General features: G+C 34.0%; 1 protein-coding gene across 2 annotated transcripts in view; it reads right to left on the bottom strand.

Moving 5' to 3' along the window:
* Nucleotides 1–540: 540 nt before the first annotated feature.
* PNPLA8 (patatin like phospholipase domain containing 8) overlaps nt 541–21,268 on the bottom strand; it is a 44,628-nt gene continuing 23,900 nt past the window's right edge. For both annotated transcript variants that reach the window (XM_027838682.1, XM_027838683.1), the window contains exons 8-10: nt 19,304–19,498; nt 5,664–5,859; nt 541–3,690 (exon numbers count right to left, since the gene is read on the bottom strand). In XM_027838682.1, coding sequence (XP_027694483.1) covers nt 3,416–3,690; nt 5,664–5,859; nt 19,304–19,498 — 666 coding nt within the window. In that variant the 3' untranslated portion in view covers nt 541–3,415. The remainder of the gene's footprint in view (nt 3,691–5,663; nt 5,860–19,303; nt 19,499–21,268) is intronic.

Raw genomic sequence — 21,268 nt, 5'->3', positions numbered from 1 at the left:
TTCACAAATCTTACTAAAAAAACTTCCAATTTTCCCAGAATAGCTTTTATACTTCTCTGCTTCTTATAGCTGGACACTCATTTGTAATTCATTTTTGTGTATAACAAATTTAAGACATCATAGTTCTACCTCCAAATTTTTCACTCCTACTTCTCAGAATTTGTTTTCCATAGCACCATGTTATAGGCATTTTAGAGCTGGACCAACACCTTTATTTTGTTGATTAAGAAGCTGAAGCCTAGAGAGTTCAAGTGACTTTTTCAAAGTCACACAATTATGTTGAGGCCTAGCTTGAGTCAGGACCAGAATCCAGGGTACTTTGAGGTGCTGGACTTTCTTCACAACACCACAATGCTACTAGGAAAACTGAAATCATTGCATTGGAACAAAGGACAGCCCTCACAGGTGGAAAATTCCAAGTTCTAAGAAGATATTAAATGCAAGTGATTCAAAGTCATTGTTCCCTTCCCCCAGTAATGCCAAAGTCTTTAGATATAGTGCTGAGTACTTTCTTTTTTATGTAAATAATTATGCAATGAATAGAATTCAATTTAAAATTTATTAAGTTGTGTATATGGCCCTGTGAATAATATAAAGGTGAAAAAAATGACACAGACCCTATCAGTATCCAGTATATTCTTGGCCACTGGAGGAACTAAGACACATTCATACACATAAACTGAACATAAAGTAGTGTGCGATACAGATGTGGAGAGAAGTAGGCAAAAGTCCTGTAGAAAAATTTTAGGAAGGAGAGGACATTCTCAGCAAGGCACATCACAGAGGAGAAGGCACCTCAGCTGAGTCGTGAAAGAAGAGTATTTTACAAGGCAGCAATGAGAAGGTAGTGCATTCTAAGCCTCCTGAGGATGCAATGAGATGAGCTGGGATCAGGTAAAGATTTGGCTGGAATATGGAGTACCTCATGGAAGGTTGGAAGGGTAGGCTGGAGCCGTATTGATGAGAACCATAAAATGCCAGGGCAAGACATTTGAATTTTGTTATAGGGTAATTAATTTTAGTATCTGTGTGAAAGATTAGAATACATAAAACAGAGGATACAGTAGAATAGATATGAGGTGATGAGGAATTGAGCTGAAGTGGTAGCAATATGAGCAGAGAGAAAGGGACACATGCAAGAGATGTGAAAGGAGAATCAAGATGAGGGCCTTATGCCAAATTGGATGGGGGTACCAAGTGAGGGAATAGGTAGTCATGGGACCATACACCTAGAGCTGGAAGGGACCTCAGACATCATCTAGTACAATGCCTTCCTTTTTTTTTTCTTAAACAGATAAGAAAACTGAGGTACAGGAGGCTAACTGATTTGTCCAGGTTCACACAGATACCAAACATCAGAGACAAATTCTTTGACTCTAGAGTCAGTACTTTTTCCACAGTACCAGCTGCTTCCAAAGATGACTGAGGTTTTACTTTGGCCAGCCTGTGCAACTTGGGAGGAAGATAATGCCATCAATGGAGAGGAGGTAGACGGAGAGGCATGTTTTTTGGGAAAGATAATGAAATCAAAAATATATAATTTACACCTGTTTGGGAGGGGAGGGTAAAGACTGTAGTAGGGAAGATAAATGCTTTTAGCTAACAAAAATAATACCTGACATGGTATTTGCTGACATTCATTGAATATGCCATTATTACCTGACCTTCAACAGTTCTCTATTTTTCATAGGTATTCTGGTACATAAATCCTTGAATTATTTCCCCAAAAGCAATCTATGTTGATAATTTAGCACCATTTGCCCTCAAAATCCTAGCAGTCATCTAGTCCAACTTCTGTTACATGGACAAATTTCCCTTAAAGCATGGCTGACAAGGTTTTCTAGTCTCTGCCTCAAACAGTATGGTGATGAACTTAATAGATTAACAGAGCTGTTGGGAAATGAAATCAGGTACAATTAAGAGGCTCCTGGTTGTACTGAGCTGAACTCTCTCTCTCTCTCTCTAAACAAATATTACATTATCACTTTGATAGTTTGCAGGAAAGTGAAAGAGATGTGGATCCTGGCCAAAGGAAGTACACACCACCAACTTTATTTAAGTGCTGTTCACTTTGAAAGTGTTAGGGTCTGTTTTGCTTAAGATTATTGTCATGGTCCGGTGAAAGTGGCCCAGCAGGCTACACAAAACACCAGTGAAATTCAGGAGGTGGCCTGGGGCTCCACATGCAGCTAAGTAGAACAATCAAGTTACCCTTCCTGAATTTTCTCTGGGGCATGCTTTCCAAACCAATGTAACGCTTCCAAGGCAAATTTTGAGAAAGAGAAAAACAGAAATGTTTTTGATCAGCAATAAAGATATCTTAAATTTCAGTCAGCTGTATCATTGATTCCGGGTAAAATCTGGACTTGGGTCAAATCCTACCTCTGATATTGACTACTTATCATTCACAATATTCCAGAGATCCAATTTCTTTATCTCTAAAATGAAGACATACTAGCTATCTCAAAAGGCTGTTTGAGGTTTTTTGGAAATAACGCATGCAAGCTTTGCACATCTTAAAAGTGCTACATCAATGTTATTATTCATTTAATAGCTGATGTGAATTCTGTCTTTCTTTGAAACATTCAATCAGTTCAACTCCTACAAAACATTTAAACATTGCTAACACTGAAAAAATAACATCAGCCTTTCTGGAACAGATTACTTCAGGAATTAATTTTGTTATTTTGATAGGAATATTTTCTTCAATGAATTCAAAGGATTAATTCTCAAACAATGAAGGGCTAAAGCTAGAGTTGATCTAGAAAAGATAGCATACCACTAGTATGTTGAAATCTCAGAAAAGTACTGGTAAACTGGTGATATGTTTCTTGAACCAAACTCCCTGATGATGGAAGTAAATTTTAAGTGATAAAATTATGTATTTAAAAGTTATTTTATTTTTTGTGAAAGGACTCTAACTAAATGTCCATTTTAATACATCCATTAAGAGATTATTAAACTGGAAATGTAAAAATGTGCTAGAATAGATTCTTAAGAAAAATTTTGATTTTCCACTAAGAAAAAAAACCCCACAACACAATGTTCAAATAAATTCAACATGATTATGGTACCTTAAAGGAAAAATACAGCATTTGAATAATTTCCAGTGTCTTGTTTGGCACAAATATTAACATACCTCAAAACTTCACAATAACAAAAACAGCACTGTGTTTACTAAAACCAAGTAGTACAACAGGTAAGTTCCTAAAGCTTATATAATTATTAACATCATAAAAACCTAATTCCAATATAAATTCTGAACTTTTCATGCTGGTCTGGGCAGTTTTTTTTCCAGCACATTCTACAGTTATCATAGAGTTTATGTGTATGCCTATATGCATCAATTTTTCATAGAACTGAGTAGCTCTTTTAGAATAGCTTTCACACTTAAGATGGTGCATGCAATTTTTTTTCACAATTTAGATATAAATGGAAGACCTTCATACATATCTGATTTTAATTTCAGCCAATCAGAAAGTTTCTGTAGAGTTGTTTTTTCTTGGGTTAATATTTTTGCAAGTTTTTTCATTTTTTCTTCATTTCGCTCTAAATATTGAATCCCTTCCAACTGTAAGAAGTCAAGTTTTTCATTTCGACTTTCATCCAGAGGTATGTTTTCATGCATTACAGGGTTGATTCTAAAATAAGTATCAGGAGGTAAAAAGCCATCAAGCATTACATGGACTTCTGTTTAAAAACAAAAAGAAATAACAAGTTAAAAATGAAACCTTCTAAATGATTACCTACTAATTTTACCTTTACTTTTTGATCTATAAAGTTCTGTTTACTTCACCACTCATATTTTAATCACCAATGCAGTAAAAAAAAGTATCCAATTACAATAAATACCATTAGAAAAGACTCTTCATATTTTCCTTTATTAAATGGTAACTATTTTTGAATTATGCATAAAATGAACTTGAGGGTAAAGAGTAGAATGATAAAATGAGCTAGGCTAGAAATTGGAAATTCATGACATTTTACTTCCAGTTTGCTCTATCACATTATTAAACTACCAGACTTCATACCCAGGATGCATTCCTACCTCAGAATTCTCATCTTCAAAGTTCAGCTCAACTGCTGACCCTCACTGCCCCTGTGCAACCCCCCATCCATATCTTGAAACCTTTCCCAATTCTCTCAGGTATCAATCAATCAACAAGTATTTGTTAAATGCCTACTATGTGCCAGGCACTGGGCTAGAGCACTAGAGATACAAATACGAAGAATGAAATAATCCCTTCTCTCAAGGAGCTTATATTGTCTGTTAGGTGAGACAGTATGTATATATGTTAGTGGTTGTGGACCAGGACACTAGTGAAACTGGGGGGTGAGGTGGTGGGGAGAGCCTGAGTTAATACCAACAAAGGCTATTTTGAGCCAAGAGTAAACCTGGAAGTTTGAGTTAACTTTGCCCTAGAGTTGACTGATCTGGGCCACAGACAGCTCAAGGACTCTAGAAGGGAGCTCCTAAGGCTCCAGTTAAACTTCTTTGTGGACTGCTTTTATTTCCTTGCAGGCTTCTTTTACCTGCTTTTACTGTCTTGTGGCATGCTTTTACCTGGGGCTTACTGAATATATTTTTATTAAAGAAAGCAAATCAACCCTCTGGCTCTGAGTGGCCCATCACAACAGATATGGAAATACGCCTAGGATATAAGTATATATAGAATACAAAATAAATAAAAGATATTTAAATAAAAGTAGTTAGGGATGGCATTAGAAGCTAGAGACACCAGGAAAGGTTTTATCAGTGTAGAGGCTGGAGGAATTATATGAGGTAGCAGTGAACGAGGGCATTCCAGGCAAAGGGGCTGGCCAGTACAAAGACAAAGAGATGCGACATGAAGTGTTGTGTGTGATCGACAGAGAAAAGACCAGACAGATTGGATTGTAGAGTTCAGGAAGGGAAGGAATATACAATGAGGCTGGAAAGAAAGATTGTGGGAAGGTTGCCAAGGGCTTTAAAAGCTAAAGACAGAAGTTTACATTTGATTCTAGAGGTAAAATAAGACACTAAAATTTACCGAGAGTGAGAGTGACAAGGTCAGATCTGCATTTAAGAAAAAACACTTGGGCAACTGTGTGCAGAAAGCACTGGAGTGGGGACAGACGTGAGGCAGGATGACCAATTAGTTGGCCATTGCAATCGTGTGAGAGGTGATGAAGGCCTTAACTAAGGTGGTGATTGTGTGAGTAGAGAACAGGAGGTAGATGAGAAAGATGTGTAGATATGCAGAATTGAGGATAATGCTGAGGTTATGAACCTGGGGAACTGGAAGAATGCAGGTAAATTTGACAGAAACAAAAACATTTAGGGAAAAAAAAAGTAGAAGGGCCCAGGACAGAAAGTCTTTTTATTAGTCATGATTTTTCCTCTTCAAATATTCCTCAAGTTCTTTGATTTTTCCTATGCCCCATCTTCCCTTTCTACTTTGCATTTTATTTTAGATTTTCTTGGTGAGCTTTGTGATATCACCAGCTTGGGGAACTCATCATACAGAAAATCCCACCACTGATGTAGATGGGCAAAATGTTTCTAAGTTATAGTCTAAAGAATGAATGAGGTCACTGAGAGATTGACTTACTTATGCTCATGCAGTTAGCATGTCAGAATCAGGACATGAACGAAAGAAGCACAGAAAACTATAAGCACTAACCTTCTGTATCAGTAGCACTGCTGATAACAGTTGACAGTTTACTTCTCAGGCTTGTCGATGTTAAATTGTTCCTCACATCACCTTCATAACGCCCAGTGCCCAAGGATACTATACATTGGAATGGGGTATCTGGCCAAAGACACTTACACTCATGCATTGCTAAACCTGTAGGATTATTCAGAAGCAAACCTCCATCCTGAAAGTTAATAATTTAAAACAAAACATGTTGAGAAAATAAAATTTATTTACAAGTGAAATAATTAAAAAGCAAGAAAACAAAAATATCTTTTAAATATTCTGAAAAAAGATTAAGAGCAGCCTGTTAAACTATAGATGGAACCTAAAAAGTATAGTGTTTTTAAGGAAAAATTATTTAACATAATTATATCTAAGGAGAATTTCTCTGTTGGTCCCTCTTCTTTTTGAAAAGCTACAGATGCAATGGAAAGATAAGGGATGTGAAAATTTACTGGCCTGATGAGTAAGTTTCTTATTAAGCTTTCATTTCTATTTACAAAAGCCCTTTGAACTCATCTTGGAGCACTCTCAGTATTTTGCTCAAGCTACTGAAATGAAAAGAATTACTTTTAAAGGCATATTTTAATGGTTGTTTTAGATTCCATAGCAGACTAACAGAAAAGTACAGTTATCCTAACAAATAAAGCCGTTTTCCTCATAAAACTGCTTCTAAATGATTTTATTCATTGCATATTTTCAATTTATCATATCTAATGCTGCATAACAAATCACAAGTAGGCAAAGGTATTTCATTTCAAATTATTAAGCACTGAAATTTGAATGGCAAAAAGACAAAAAATCAAATATATGTTTATGGTGTATTTTTTCTTTTTTTCTTTTTGGCTGGACCTACTATTTCATTGGTCTAGAGAGCTTCCTGGTAAAGAAACTCCTTCTACCAATGGAGACTTTTTCAATTTCTTGAATGAACTCATTGCCTATATTTTTATATAAGGTGTTCATCTCAGTAGCTTGGTAATGACAGCAAAAACTCATTAATCTGAATCACACTAAATCAGTCTGTCAATAAACATTTATTAAGCACCTACTATGTGCCAAGCACTGGGAATACAGTTAAAGGAAAAACAAAACAAAACAAAAAAACCCCTCAATAGTCCTTGCTTTCAAGGTGCTCAGTCTAATAGGGGAGATATGTCAACAACTATGTATAAACAAGTAACATACAAGATAAATTGGAACTAATCAACAGACAGAAAGTACTGGAATTAAGGGAAAATTAGAAAAGGCTTCTTATAGAAAGTATGAGTTTAGCTGGGACTCGAAGGAAGTCAGGGAAGGAAGAGATGAAGAATACTTCAGGTATGGAGGATAGCCAATGAAAATGCTCAAATTTGGAAGATGAGAATGTTTTGTTCTAGGAATAGCGAGTGGATCAAGTAAGATGAAAGAAGGCTGATAAAGGCCAGGCTGTGAAAGGCTCTAGAAGCAAAACAGAGGATTTCATCTACGCTCCTGGAGGTGGTAAGGAACCACTGGAGTTGATACAGTTCTGTAACTTAGAGCTGTAGATAATTGCCTGGGGACACTGAGAAGTTAGACGACTTTCTCAGTCAAACAATCAATATGTGTCTTAATTCTGAAGCCAGATCTCAGTCCATTATACCATACCGATATGAAGTGAAAGGGAAAGGATATCATGCAATGAAAGAATGCTGTAGCACTGCTTCATTTTATTTTTGTGACCCCACTGCCCAGCATGTAAATGTTTGCAGATTGACTAATTCATAACTCAAAGATTCTTAGAGTAAATCACTCATCTAACCAAATCTTACTCCTTTTACCAATGAGGAAACCGAAGAAAAGAAGTAAAGGGGAATTTAAGGCCACATAGCTAGTAGATGGCACAGCCAGGATTCAAACCAACTCCTCTTAATTACAGAAATTAAAGAAAGGTTAGAGCAATGCGCCAAATCTAATAAGATAAAATAAACATCAAGTACTACACTTGGGTTTAAAAAAATTAACTTCATGTGATAGAAAACGGGTGGCTAGATAATGATTAATCTGAAAAAGAGCGTGAGATTTAAATGGCTCACAAACTAAATATGAATCACCAATTTGACATGAAAGCTAATAAACTACTGTGATTTTAGGCTATATTAAAAGAGAGGCATGGTACTAGGAACAGTGTCTAGGGAAGAGATCACTCAAGATTCATGTAATGAAAATAGTCCTTATATAAACTTTTAAGATCTGCTAAGCACTGTGCATTTTATCTCATATTATCCTCCAAAACCACCCTGTGAGAGTGTTATTATCCCCATTTTACAGATGAGGAGACTGAGGCAAAGAAATCCCCTTGAAATGACATCTTTCAAGTAGTCATTTAGCTTTTGCTCATAAATGGACACTTCATATCTCTCAAGGTAATCTGTTCCCCTTTAGAAAGTTCTAAATGTTGTCCCTACATCCAGATAAAATCTCTCTCTGCAACTTCTATTCATTACCTCTAATCATATCCTGTGGGGCCAGAGATAACAAGTCTAGTAATAAACATTCTCAGTTTTTTCAACTTTATATGCTATGAACCCAAGATGCTTCATCATCCTGGACATTCTTTCCCAGGCACTCTCTATCAATGTCTTTCTTAAAATGGGGCACCCAGAATTCAATGCAGTCATCCAGATGTGCTCTTACCAGGACAATATACAGCAGGATAATCATCTCCCATGTTCCAGTCACTTCCTCATTATTTAAATGAAGCTATAGTGTAATTCTTCACTTGTATCCATCCTTTTGTGAACCTGTACCCACCTTTCTATAGGACTCTACTTGGGGAATGAGGAGAAAGAACTCACATTTTCAAGAATATATGCTAAACTGTCTCAAACATCCCTATTGTTGCCTCTTTCCACCATCAATTATTTCATGTGTCTTTCCTTGTGAGCATGTAACCATTCTTCTGTTTTCTTTTCAGATATTTCCTTCTGCTTTTAAAAGCTGCCTCCTTCAAATCCTCTCATTTTATCAGATTTTCTTTTTTGTCCTGCTTCCACTATGTAGGTTGTCATCCATTACTTTCTATATAGGAGTGATTTCTTTTATATACATATATGTATATGTATATATATACATACGAACATACACATACATATACACATATATACATATATGTATTTGCTTTCTGCCTCATGTGTCACTGCTTGAAGTGTCATTTTGCTGGAAATGTTACTTTTCTGAGATCTCAATTTTAAAAAGTAGAATTCCATTAATTTAGTAAGCTTTACTTTCATGCAAGCAAGAAAGTGGCACAGCATGGGATGGCACATAGGTAAGTCAAGAATCCTGAAGGGTTTACCCAATAGGCAAGTTCAGAACATCCTTTCTTCAAAAGTGTTCCTCTTCCTTATTCCCAATCTCTGAGCTGATAATATTCCAAAATTTAAAATGAAAATATTACAAGTTATTTATTAAATGCTATTAAAGAGACAGAGGGAGGTATAACTCAACCAGAAAACCATATATTTACTGAAATCATGCTTCTTTGGTTCTATATAATGCCTTCCCCCCTCCAAAAAACCTGAACGTTTTCACTTATCTCATAACATCTAAATCATCTTTTACTAGCTAAAAAAGACCAAAAGATGATGAGTATGACATGATTAAGAGAAAGACAAACAATTTTAGTGGCTAAACATGCATCTAGATTGGAGGCCCCTTGATTTCTAATACATGTGATTAAAAGATAATGTGGCCCAGTGGGACATGCACATGACAGAGAGTAACAGAACCTGAGCTTTAGTTTCAGTTCTGTCTCTAATTAGCTATATGAAACTCAGCAAATCACTTAGAACTCACTACAGTGAAGTTTTCTCATCTCTAAAAAGTTACTTCTCCTCTGGAAAGTGGTGTAGAGGGATGAGAATAGGACTAGAAACTAGGAGAACTAGTTGTAACCCAGAAAGTAACTCATTATATGGCTTTGGGGAAGTCACTTTACCTCCACCAGTCTTAAGTCTCCTCATCTGTAAAATGGGGAGTTTGTATCAATTATCCCTTCTAGCTCCAAGATTCTGTAGTTTCATGCTTCTTCCACTGGATTATGCTTCTTTCTCAAAGTTATTCTTTTCTGCCATGCTTCTGCTTTTATACCCTTAACCAATTCTGTATTTTAACATTCAACTGTGGAACAACTTTAGCATAAAGTTAAAAGATGAAAACTGTCTAAATAGGGACAATATAAAAATCAATGAAATTTAACAATCTTGGCTAGCTGCTGACAGGTGAAACTCTAGGCAGGGTTTTAGCCATAGGGATTCTCACAACAGGTCTTATAAAGCTCTACCCCAAGGGTTTAAGCAGGGGTTCATCTCAAAGCATTCACATTTGAAGTGGATGGCAAAAAAGCTCAGATAGTTTTCTATTAATTCTTTTGAAATGAGATGAATTCGACCAAAAAAAAAAAAAAAAAGGCCTACATTATGGTACATTGGCTGGGAAAATCCATCTGTGACACCCAAGGGAAGTAACAGTATTGTTGAAAGAAGACCTTTTGATTTGTTATTCAGTTAGCTTATATGCCTTTTGGGTTTTCTATTTCCCTTCCTTTGTCTTTTCTACTTCTCATGATTTTATTATCAATTCAGAATAAATTTTTTTCATATTAGTAGCAAACCATGGCTTTTTATGCTCAAAACTAAGACAATGGGCACTGAAATAATTCCTAGTTGAAAAGTAAACTAAGTGGATCTTCAACTCTTAAATTAACAGCACCATTTTACAAAAGAGGAAAAAAAGCCCAAAGATAAAAGTTAAATATCCACTTAAAAAGAACTTCAGAACAAAACTTAAATTACATTTACTTATAAAGGAATTCAACGTTTTCTTTTTGTCTGGGGTTCTGATTTCATTGGTGTGGTGACTTTCCCAAGAGGAAATGCCCCCCTCAATGCTAATCAACAAGTCTCCTGTAACTTAGAATCGTAAAAATAATTTCAGGTAAAAACTTGCTTTCAGCAACAAACTTTAATGCATAACAAAGAGGGCACTGGATACATCTCACAGATTAAGAATCAATACTATTTAAAACTAGATAAAAATGTTTATTTTTTAAAGGCTATCTTTTTTTTTTTACCAGATTTTCTAGCTTCTAACACTGTAAAATACCAGTAATTCAGATAAATCAAAATACGCAATATGTATAAGAAATAATTTTATTAGTTACTTTGACTATCTAGAAGTGATCTAGGTTTAAAAAATGTTTCCCAGTAAGGGGCCATAAGAAACCCTTTGAGAATATATAAGACCACCTACATTTTGTTTACTTGTTCATTATGTTTGTGACACAAGCTAAGGCCCTTTCCAAATTATAAGAAATTCTAAATTACTGGAATATGGATCAGTGACTTACACTTTAGTATTTTATTTTCTAACTTGCTCAAACTACATTAAATAACATAACCACATAACTAAGGAAGCTAAAATGTAAAATCAGTTTCTTATCCATGAAGTTTTTGAAATAACTTTAAAAACAAATAAACTTTAAAAAATAAATGTCAAGTGTAAAAGATTGCTTCAGTTGAAATAAACAACAGAAATAATCTTTTTCAAAGAGAATAATTTCTTTTAAAAGAATTGAAATATGAAATTAACTTGAAAAATTGATTAAAGATTCACTTTTTTTTTCTTAAAATAGTGGCACATTTTTACAATGTTACAATGGATAACTGATGTACATCATTATCCTCAAGCACATAATTTATGCTAATTCATAGGAAAGATTTCCTTGAAATGTAAGCTATTGTTATTAATAATTGCTCTTAATGTATATTTAGATGATTACAGCAATAGTTATCAGAGCCTTCCTAAGGATTAATAATCACACAGGGTTAATAGATCTTGACTTTCTTAGACTATCACTTCTTTCTGGATGGTCATTAATCTGAGAAAAATGTTCTGATTCCTTCATTCATCTTCAGTTAGAGATTGGGATGACACTGAAAAATAAATTTGCCAAAACCACCATATGAAAACATTTAAAGTCACATACTTCCCAGACCATACTACTATTTAAAAATGCAAATTATTTTTAAAGATTTATTGTAAAGCACAAAATTTGTCAAATGCTAGTATTTTAAAAACTGTATATTTTAAAAGAGTGCTCATTCCCTTATAAGAATGAAAATATATATATATATATATATATTTTTAGGCAATTGGAGTTAAGTGACTTGCCCAGGGTCACACAGCTAGTAAGTGTCAAGTGTTCGGTCTGAGGCTGGATTTGAACTCAGGTCCTCCTGACTTCAGGGCCAGTGCTCTATCCACTGCGCCACCTAGCTGCCCCAAGAACGAAAAAATAAATTAAAAAAGCCACTTTTGCATAGTCAAAATGCATCAAAAGGGGCGACTAAAGATCTGCTGGCCAAATCCATCAAAAAACAATGAAAAGCAAAATTCATATTTCTACATCACAGACCTTTGTCTATGGCAGGAGGGGATTATTTGGTCTGATACTTATTTTACATATGATGAAACTGAGACCTGGAAGAATTCAATGAATTACCAAAGGCCTCACAGTTAGCAGCAGACCCAGGTCTCCTAAGTCCTAGTGCAGGGCTCTTTTCATCATACACCACAGCTGTCTCTCCTGGCCATCAGTAAGGTTTGGTGTTATCATACACACAGCTGTTTATTAGAAGTTTCTTTAGGCCTCAGGAAATACAACTGCAAGAAAATTTAAATACTATCGCTACTAAAAACAAAACATCAACCATTTTCATAAAAAAAGCATCCCCCAAATCTGCCTCTATAATGACTCACTTTCAAAGGCAGTATCTTAAGATATGTTAAATGCTACTATTCTGAAAAGGTCAAATCATTGAGGGTATCTAAAATATGTAATCAATGATAGTATTATTCTATTTTTCCAGAACTCTCTCAATTTTAATTGGGTTAATCAATATGTTGGGCTAATCATTAACTAGAGATAGGAGATGAATGACCTGAAAGCTGCAGAAATATTAAAAGAAGAGAAAGGACTTCAGGGCATGGAGTGGACCTTCTATACAGAACTTATGGGAGGAAATGTATAAAAATCAAGAAGGAGAAAGCATTGGATGGACTGCAACTTCTAGCAATGAAAGGAGTTAATGGATCGATCTATGCATCAGAAAGTCAATATTAAAATCAGGGCTTCACTTTCTGAAGCCACAAATTCTGAGTACCCCAATTTTGCACTTCCACTTATCTATAGTTACATTTATTTACATTTAGTCACCTAGGTCAGCTTATCATTGCCCTTCCTAGAGTGGAGCAGTCAGAACTGAACAGAGACTCCAGATGTAGTCCAATCTGTAGGTCAAAATATAGTAGAACTATCATGCCCCAAACGCTGGACACTATGCCTCACAATGCAGCTAAAGATATCAGCTTTTTTGGCTTCCATTTCACTGTTGACTCATATTGAGCTTATAGTCCATTAAAACATCAAGATCTTCTTTCAGAAGGGATGTTGTCTAGCCACACCTCTATTTTTTAACCCAAATTTATGACTTTACATTTATTCTTATTAAAAGTCATTTTATTAAACTTGGCTTCTAGGCCATTGAGACCTTTTTGGATCTTGCTTCTGTTACCTAATATGTTAACTAGCCCCAACTAGCTGTGTGTCATCTAAAAATATAAAAACAATTTATATCTTTATCCAAGTCACTGATAAAAACGTAAATAGCATTTTAATTTAAATAGATCCCTGAGGTACTCCACTAGAGATCACAATCCAAGCTGACATTAAATCAACTACCACTCTCTGGATGTGGCCATCAAACTAAGTTCCAAATCTACCTAACTGTATTACTGTCTATTCCTCATCTCTTCATCTTTCCATAAGAATAGTATGAGAGATTTTGTCAAATGTTTTGCTAAAATCAAACTAAACTGTGGCTATAGATTCCTTAAATCTGTTTGCCTGGTAACCCTATTAAAAAAGGAAATGAATTCAGTCTGCTATGGCCTGTACTTAAAGCTATGCTGGCTCTTTAGAGTCACTACTTCTGTTTTTAGATAAGACACTAAACTCCCTTTTAATAATCCATCTTAGAATTTTCCAGTTAAAATTAGAATCAAAACCAAGTATAGTGGTTTATGATTTGCAGATTCCATTCTTTTCCCTTTTCTGAGAATCTGGACATTTGTCCTACTCTGGTAATGTGGCATATGCTAAATAATCGTTGAAAGATCAGCAATTAGATTCATTGGTTCATTCAGTACCCTGGGATGTAGTTCATCTGGGCTTGGTTACTTGAATATCAGAAGGACAGCCAAGTCCTTAACTTACTGTCTCCCTATTTATCTTGGGTTTCAGCTCGCTTTTATTAATTCTTGTTCTGTCCTTTTCAGTCCAAAGCTGGTTCTTCTCAGCAGAGAAAACAGAAGAAAAGTAAGAACAAAGAAGCTCCATCTTCTCTCTTTTGTTCATTGTCATCATTCCAACCACCCTACACAATGGTCCCAACCCCATGCTCTGATACCCCACCCCTTTCCCTTGATTTATCTATTTTTCCCCATTTTAATGAAAAATAACAATTGCTCTTATTACTTCCTCTTGCTTTTGAAGGAATAATTACATCAAATCAAGAATCATTATTTGCTCTGTATTTAGCAAAAGGGATATTCTAGTGGTTGTCTAGTTAATTGAAATTTACTATCATTACTGTATAAGATACTTTAGTGCTACATTTGTTAACTATTTTAATATTCAAATTTCTTTCTCCTGTCCAGATAATCTGTACTATTTTCTGATGTTATCCCTTTTATTTCTTCATCTATCAATCTCTACCCAAATTGCTCTCTCCACTATGCACTATCTTCATAATATACAACACTGCTCTGCCTATACCCACTCCTTTTATCTATTCTTTTATATTCCAGCCATAGATCTCATTCCATAAATTCCTTGTAATACTAAGATCAAATCTGCTTCTTTATATTAAGATTTATCATTCGTGTTATTTGTTATCTTAATTTTGTGCATTTGTATATCAATATCCACGGACATCAGTTTTATTACTAACATTAAATTTTATTTCTGGTGAATTTCTGTGTGTTTCTACTGCTAGTCTTCCTACAGTATAGTTATTCTCTATGTAGTACCCAGCACGGGAGCTATAAGAAGGCAGATTTTCCACTTCCCTTCATTTTCAGTTTAAAGTCCTTTTGATTAGCTTTGCAAAACTTTGGGCAAACAGATTTTGTATTACGCTGTTCTTAGGAACACTCCATCACTGGCCCAAATCCTTTTTTTAAACTGGGGTCTAGAAATCCAAAATCTATTGTTAGACATGTATCTTCTTAATTAAATATTCTCAATCCTGCCTTTCTTTTTTGAAGCCCTTTCTTGTGATCAGCTACACGATGAAACTGATACCTATACTCCTAATATTTGTTTCACTAACATGCCTTAGAGCAGAGATTTCTAAATAGCCTCACTGCTTAAGGAGACTTAAGGGGCAGACAATGGTGCTAAAATTAGTGGACATTTTCCAGCATAATTTCACATTATAATATCCACTTTATATCAAATAAGAACAACATTCAAATCAGTAAACAAAAACAAGACTAACACTGAGAATTTGCTTCAAATGACAATGAATGTAGCTCAATTATTTAATACAGTATGTGCAAATGAGGTCAAATTTGAATTGATGTATACCAAATGTCAATTTGGGTATGACACGCCACCATTACTTTCAGTACATGACATACAAATTGTGCCATCCAACTGCTGCAAGCACTTGGATGGGAAATATGTAAACTTGAAGTTAAATGATCTTTGTATGGACGTTAAATGTACCCTTGATAGCTGTTAAAATTCTAAGTAGCATTAATTTTAGTAAGTCCAATATAAAAAGCTAGTTTCCAAAAAACCTCCAGTTTTTAAAATTCTGAAATGAGAAAACTGTTATAGTTTGAAATTTATTAAAAATTAATGGTTTAAAATTTTATTGCTTAATTTTTCAAGTGACATTTTTTTGCATAGACTGTCTTATAAAAAGTGAAAGGGCATGACTTTTTTTGTTTATGAAAAAAAAGTAGGGAGGGAGTAGCCGTGCTTAGAAGTATCAGTTTCACTTCCTTGTCCTTCCTTATCAATTAGCAATCCTGGCAATATCACTTGTGTCCATGAGTATTACAAGAAGTAAACAGCAGTCCTTCAAATTTTACAATTCTTGGGAGGTTCTTGTTATGTCTTGGATAAATGCAAGAGTTTATAATACCATCAGGATAAAGGAAGATAGAGGTCAGTATGAATCAAAATAAAGGAAATTAAACTTACTATTTTCCATATAGAAAAATGTTTCATGTAATAATTATTTTATATATATCTAATTTTACATGTAATCACCAGCAAAGAATCTTTTTTTTCCAGAACCAAAAGCATTTTCCCACTAAATTTGAAAAGTGAGCTGGCAACCATATTAAATCCATGTATTACTTGTATAATTTATTCCATTTTAGTAGCTAAAATTTGGAGCTGGGGTAGGATTTTACACAGGAAAATTACTTCTATTTGCAGCTCCAACCTAGGTGAACCAAGAAAACTTCTCAAAATTCAGCTTTTGACAATAGGCATGAGCATGTTTATCCAGGCGGAGTTTCTTGGTAAGAACTGCTGAAGAAATATGAACAATGCTTAAGTATTCTTTTTTCATTTTTAGAAATCAAATTGCTATAGACTTTAAAATGTATTGAAGTATAATTACCAAGGTTTCAAATTAAATTTGTAGAGAAATTCTGTTAATAAAATTCACAGAAATTGTCTCAAACTGTGAAAGGTGGGAAAGTATATATGAAGAGGAAAATATTCAAGGAACAACTGTAAGATTCTCACATATTGTACCAATCTTTTCCCATCATAATGTATTCTACATATTAATATAGACTACATTCCAATTAAGTGCTTCAATTTTTAAGTCACTTATTTGTCCTAAATTATATGTGTTGTGCATATATAAAGATCATACTAAAACTTCACTTTCATCTAATCAATCTCAGAATGGATTTTGGATTTCAAAGGTTATGACTAAATTCACAAAAATGGTCAACTATGAAATGAAACTCTAAAAACAATTAATTAGGATATTAAAGCAAGAAACCTGCAATAATAAGATATGTTGATTGTTAAAAACCATTAGATATTTTCGAAGGGAGTAGTTAAACTAGAGTGTGAAACTGGACTGAGAGGAGGTAGATTTGGGTTCTAGTACTCACTCTCCTATTAATTTGCTATGCATTCTTAAAGAACAACAAAATTGGACCAAATGATCTTAAGATCTGTTTCAGCCCTACGATTCAAAAATGCTATGATTCTGTGACACAGTGAAATTAAATAAATTCTTAGCAGAGTAATTAAACTCAGACATAGATTACCAAAAGAGACTTCCAAGATATACACTGCAGTGTACGTCTTGGAGTAAATTTAGCTCTTAGATATCATTTTCTCATCATTCCAGACTTTCATAAACAGTTTATCATAAGCAAAAACAGGAACACCATATTTTAGATTTCATAACCCAAAGAGTTATGAATGAACTTATATATATTTTGATATTAAGTAAACTATATTTCACTTTAAGATTAATAAATATCAGTATTGTCTCTTCTGATAAAATGCAAAACTATTAAAGGTTTTAGGAATTATTCCAAATAAAATTCTTCTTTCTGGTATTACAAACATTCAAGAAATGTAATCCACAAAGGATAGATTATATGAATTATTTAATTTTGAAGACTATAACAAGCCTCTTCTCACACCATCTCCTTGCCCCCCAAGTTGGGGCATTCTAAAAAAATGCAAGTAAAGATTTTGTGGTATATATTTTTGTAATCAAAACATTCTAACATGTTAAATCCCAATCAATCTTACATAGACATTTATTTTCTTTTAAAAGTCAATCTTATAAAAGATGTGAACTATAAAGGATTATCCCACAGAAACTTGCAACTTCTAAAAATGTTATAAACACTTTGCATATTTTAGACAGTATAACTTCAAGACTATTTGAGCATTATATGTAATGAGCACTAAAGAACCTAGTGTCTTAAGTTAAAGGTTTTGAGTAAAAATGATTAAGCATAACATAGACAGAATAATGTCCTTTTGATAAGTTTTAAGGAATGTTAGTTAATGATATGCTTCTATCCAAACAAATGAATTACATAACTCTTTCTGATATTCCATAAATATTATGACCAAAGAAACTGTAAACTACTTATTACTATTTTATTTAAGTGAAAAGGCTATTTTAAGTAATCTTAGCAAAAAAATCCATGCTAGAAATAAATGCCTGGAGAGCTAATGCCCCCAATGGAGGAGGCGGAGGAAGGAAGGGGAGAAGAAGAAAGGGAAGTGACTTGTATAATTCAACAATGACTGATTCATTAAACTAAGAAATGATTGAGGTACACTGCGGAGATAAATGGAATCTTATTTAGTTCTCTAACTAAAAGGAGCTTATCAGTCTCAAGAAGACAAAGATATGAAGTAAATAAAATATCTTTCTCAGATGATACCTTTTAAAGGTATCTTTAGATGTGGAAATAAAACACTTTAAGAGATGAGGAGAATGTGAAACTTAGCTACAATGACAGTATTTCTTAAATGTTACTAGAATTCATAACAAGAATTGACAAAAGTATCATATATTAACATGGCTTAATGTTAATTAGTTTTCTTTTGGATTGCTTTTGAATTCTACAGAAGCAAGAAAAAATGCTTCAGTTACATGTAAGGCCTCATTTATTTATTTTTTAAAATATTCTTATTTTAGGCAACTGGGGTTAAGTGACTTGCCCAGGGTCACACAGTTAGTAAGCGTCATGTTGTGAGGCCTCATTTAAAGCTACTCTGAATTCAATAAAATATCTCTACAATGTTCTACAGAAAAAAGGTTGTTTTTAAAAAATTAAGTTTTTTTTAAACATCAGAAAACTGAAATATTTTACTGACTTTCCCTTGCTTTTCTACAATGAGATGTTAATATTTCTACGTTACAAAGGGGAAAAATGATAGAAAGAAAAAGCTTTTTATGGTATAGAATAAGACTACCAAAAACCCCCCCCTCTATTTTTAAGAGCATTTTTCATTTTATGTAACCATTCAATCTTAATTATATTATAACAAATTATTTGCTATTTAAACTTACAGGTTTATTAAACTGAGTTAAACACTCTTGAAATCTGTTTATCGAAACAAAGTGAACAAGGAGTGCCAATTAATCAATCAAAAATCAAAAATTAAGGATCCACTATGTGCCCATTATCTGTCCTGAATGTCAAGAAACTGAATTCACTATAAATCTTTACCCCATCTACAAAGTCAAACACTGATCATCACCTCATATTTTTTCATCATTTTTTCTTTTACTGTTGAGCATGAATCAGTTCTAAATAAAATAATGTGTGAAACTCACAAGTTTATTAAAACAAATGAATGTTTTAGTTATTTGGCCATTACATATTCTTATGAAAAACCTTATAAAGCCCTATGAAAGCTATAGTGACCCTCCTCCACTCCTCCTTCTCCAATGTTTTGGGTTTAAGTTCAGTAATTCCCTTAGTTTTTAAAATTAACATATACAATTATTCAAGTTACAACTTACTTGATGAAGGTCATTTCCTAATACACATTCTGCAAAGTAACCAGGTGCAGCAGATGATGCTCGAATAGCTTGCCATATTTTGTGATGACATCCTCCTAAATAGTGTGAAGTGACTCCAGGAAAATGACCATAGTTTCTGAACACAAATGCTTTTGGTGTTACTCCTCTGTTTACAAGAGTACTTACTGCTGCCACCTATTAAAATTTTAAAAAGAAAAACAGATATTACAAGACCTATCCAAAGGCTCTAATTGTCTAGGGAGTGAGATAAAGATATTTCTTTTGGGGAATTAACTTTATAAGACAGAAAACTTTTGAGTTTTATCTAACCTATGCCTGTATATAGAGAAATAAAACAATACTTTTGAGAAAGTGGCTATAAGAAACACAATCAAAGAATTGTTTTGCCCATACGAAAATGATTATTTAAGAAACACACGTTAATACACATTTCTAAAACTTTTAAATAATAATTCAGTTATTAGTAGTAATAAACACTTTTTAAAAATCAGTGCATAATTGATTTTTAAAAGGGAATATAACTATACTCAGAATAGCATTTTACAAAGTACTCTTTATTCTATGATATTTGACACGAACTATATTATAAACTCATTTAAGACTGCATTTATTAGGAATATGGTGAATCAACAGCAATTTTAAAAGAAAAGAAAAATTATGTGACTGATAACACTAGGTTTTAGAAATGAAGAATTATGACAAAAAGTTGTAAATTAAGTTGGTAAAACATTTTAAAAACTATTTAATATGCTGATTATCTGTAATATAGTTGCAGATTTTTTTCCCCCAAATACCAATTTGCTTTGCTGTACTCCTTAACTCCTGAATTCTTACCTGCTTTTCACAAACTACCATTTGTGTATCATTGGTTATAAGATGAACCTAGTGAAAAAGACTTGATGCATCAAATTAAAACCAAACCTGCTCCTAGAAGAATATTTCAAAGTTGTATTCATCTTACTGATCATGAGTCCAAAAAGTCATTTTCTTTTATAAGGGAGAATACATTATAAAAATTAATCTATAATGTTTGCCTCTGATCAAATGTCTATATAAAAACAGAAGTTTGGCTGGTGGTAAGACATCATTTTTGGCTAAATGAAATAACTTCATGGAATCTTCTCCCTATAAACCACAATTTCTGACCTAAACTTTATTAATGAAACAAACACAAGGCCTGTTTTCTTGACATTCCTTTCCTCTGCTGCTCCTAGCTTTTTTTTAGCTCAAATCCTGGACTGAGAATCTCTATTTTCAGAACGATAAAGTCCCAGTATTTCAGAGTTGGAAGGGATATCAGAGGTCCTAACACATACCTAAACAAGAATCCTTTGTACAGCTTAACTGACAAGATCATTTAGCTTCGCCTTAAGACTAATAGAAAGGAGGAACTCCCTCTTTGAGTTGCAAATTTCCTTTTTTGGATAGATTTTATTAAAAGTTTTGACTTCAACCAAGTATAAATCCCTCTCTCTGCAACTTCTACCCATTCAGGTCTACTCCTCTTCCAAAACAGAATCCTTCAAATATGTAAAGACAACTATCCTATCACTCATAAATCTTCCTATCTCAAGGTCAAATAGTTGTTGAACTGTTCCTCAAGTGACATAATGTCAAGGCCTTTCACCCTCCCACAGGTTCTCAATGTCCTTTCTAAAGCGCCGCACATAACTAAAGACAACCACTCAGAACGTAAGATGGCAGAGAAATGGTAGGGACTTGCCTAGGCTCTCCCAAATTCCCTTCCAAGCAACTTTAATAATGTTTCAAAATGAATTCTGGAATGGCAGAACTAACAAAAGGATGAGGTTAAAAAATTTTCCAGTCCAAGACAACTTAGAAGGTCAGCAAGAAAGATCTGTCTCACTGAGGTGAGAGTGGAGCACGGCCCAGCACAGGCTGAGTCCCAGCAAGCCTGCAGCAAGGCTTGGGGGTGACTGAATC

Source organism: Vombatus ursinus, unplaced genomic scaffold (assembly GCF_900497805.2).
Source record: "Vombatus ursinus unplaced genomic scaffold, bare-nosed wombat genome assembly UNPS02014830.1, whole genome shotgun sequence".
Lineage (NCBI taxonomy): Eukaryota > Metazoa > Chordata > Mammalia > Diprotodontia > Vombatidae > Vombatus > Vombatus ursinus.
Note: the sequence above shows the minus strand (reverse complement) of the source record. Positions and strands in the feature narration are given on the sequence as shown.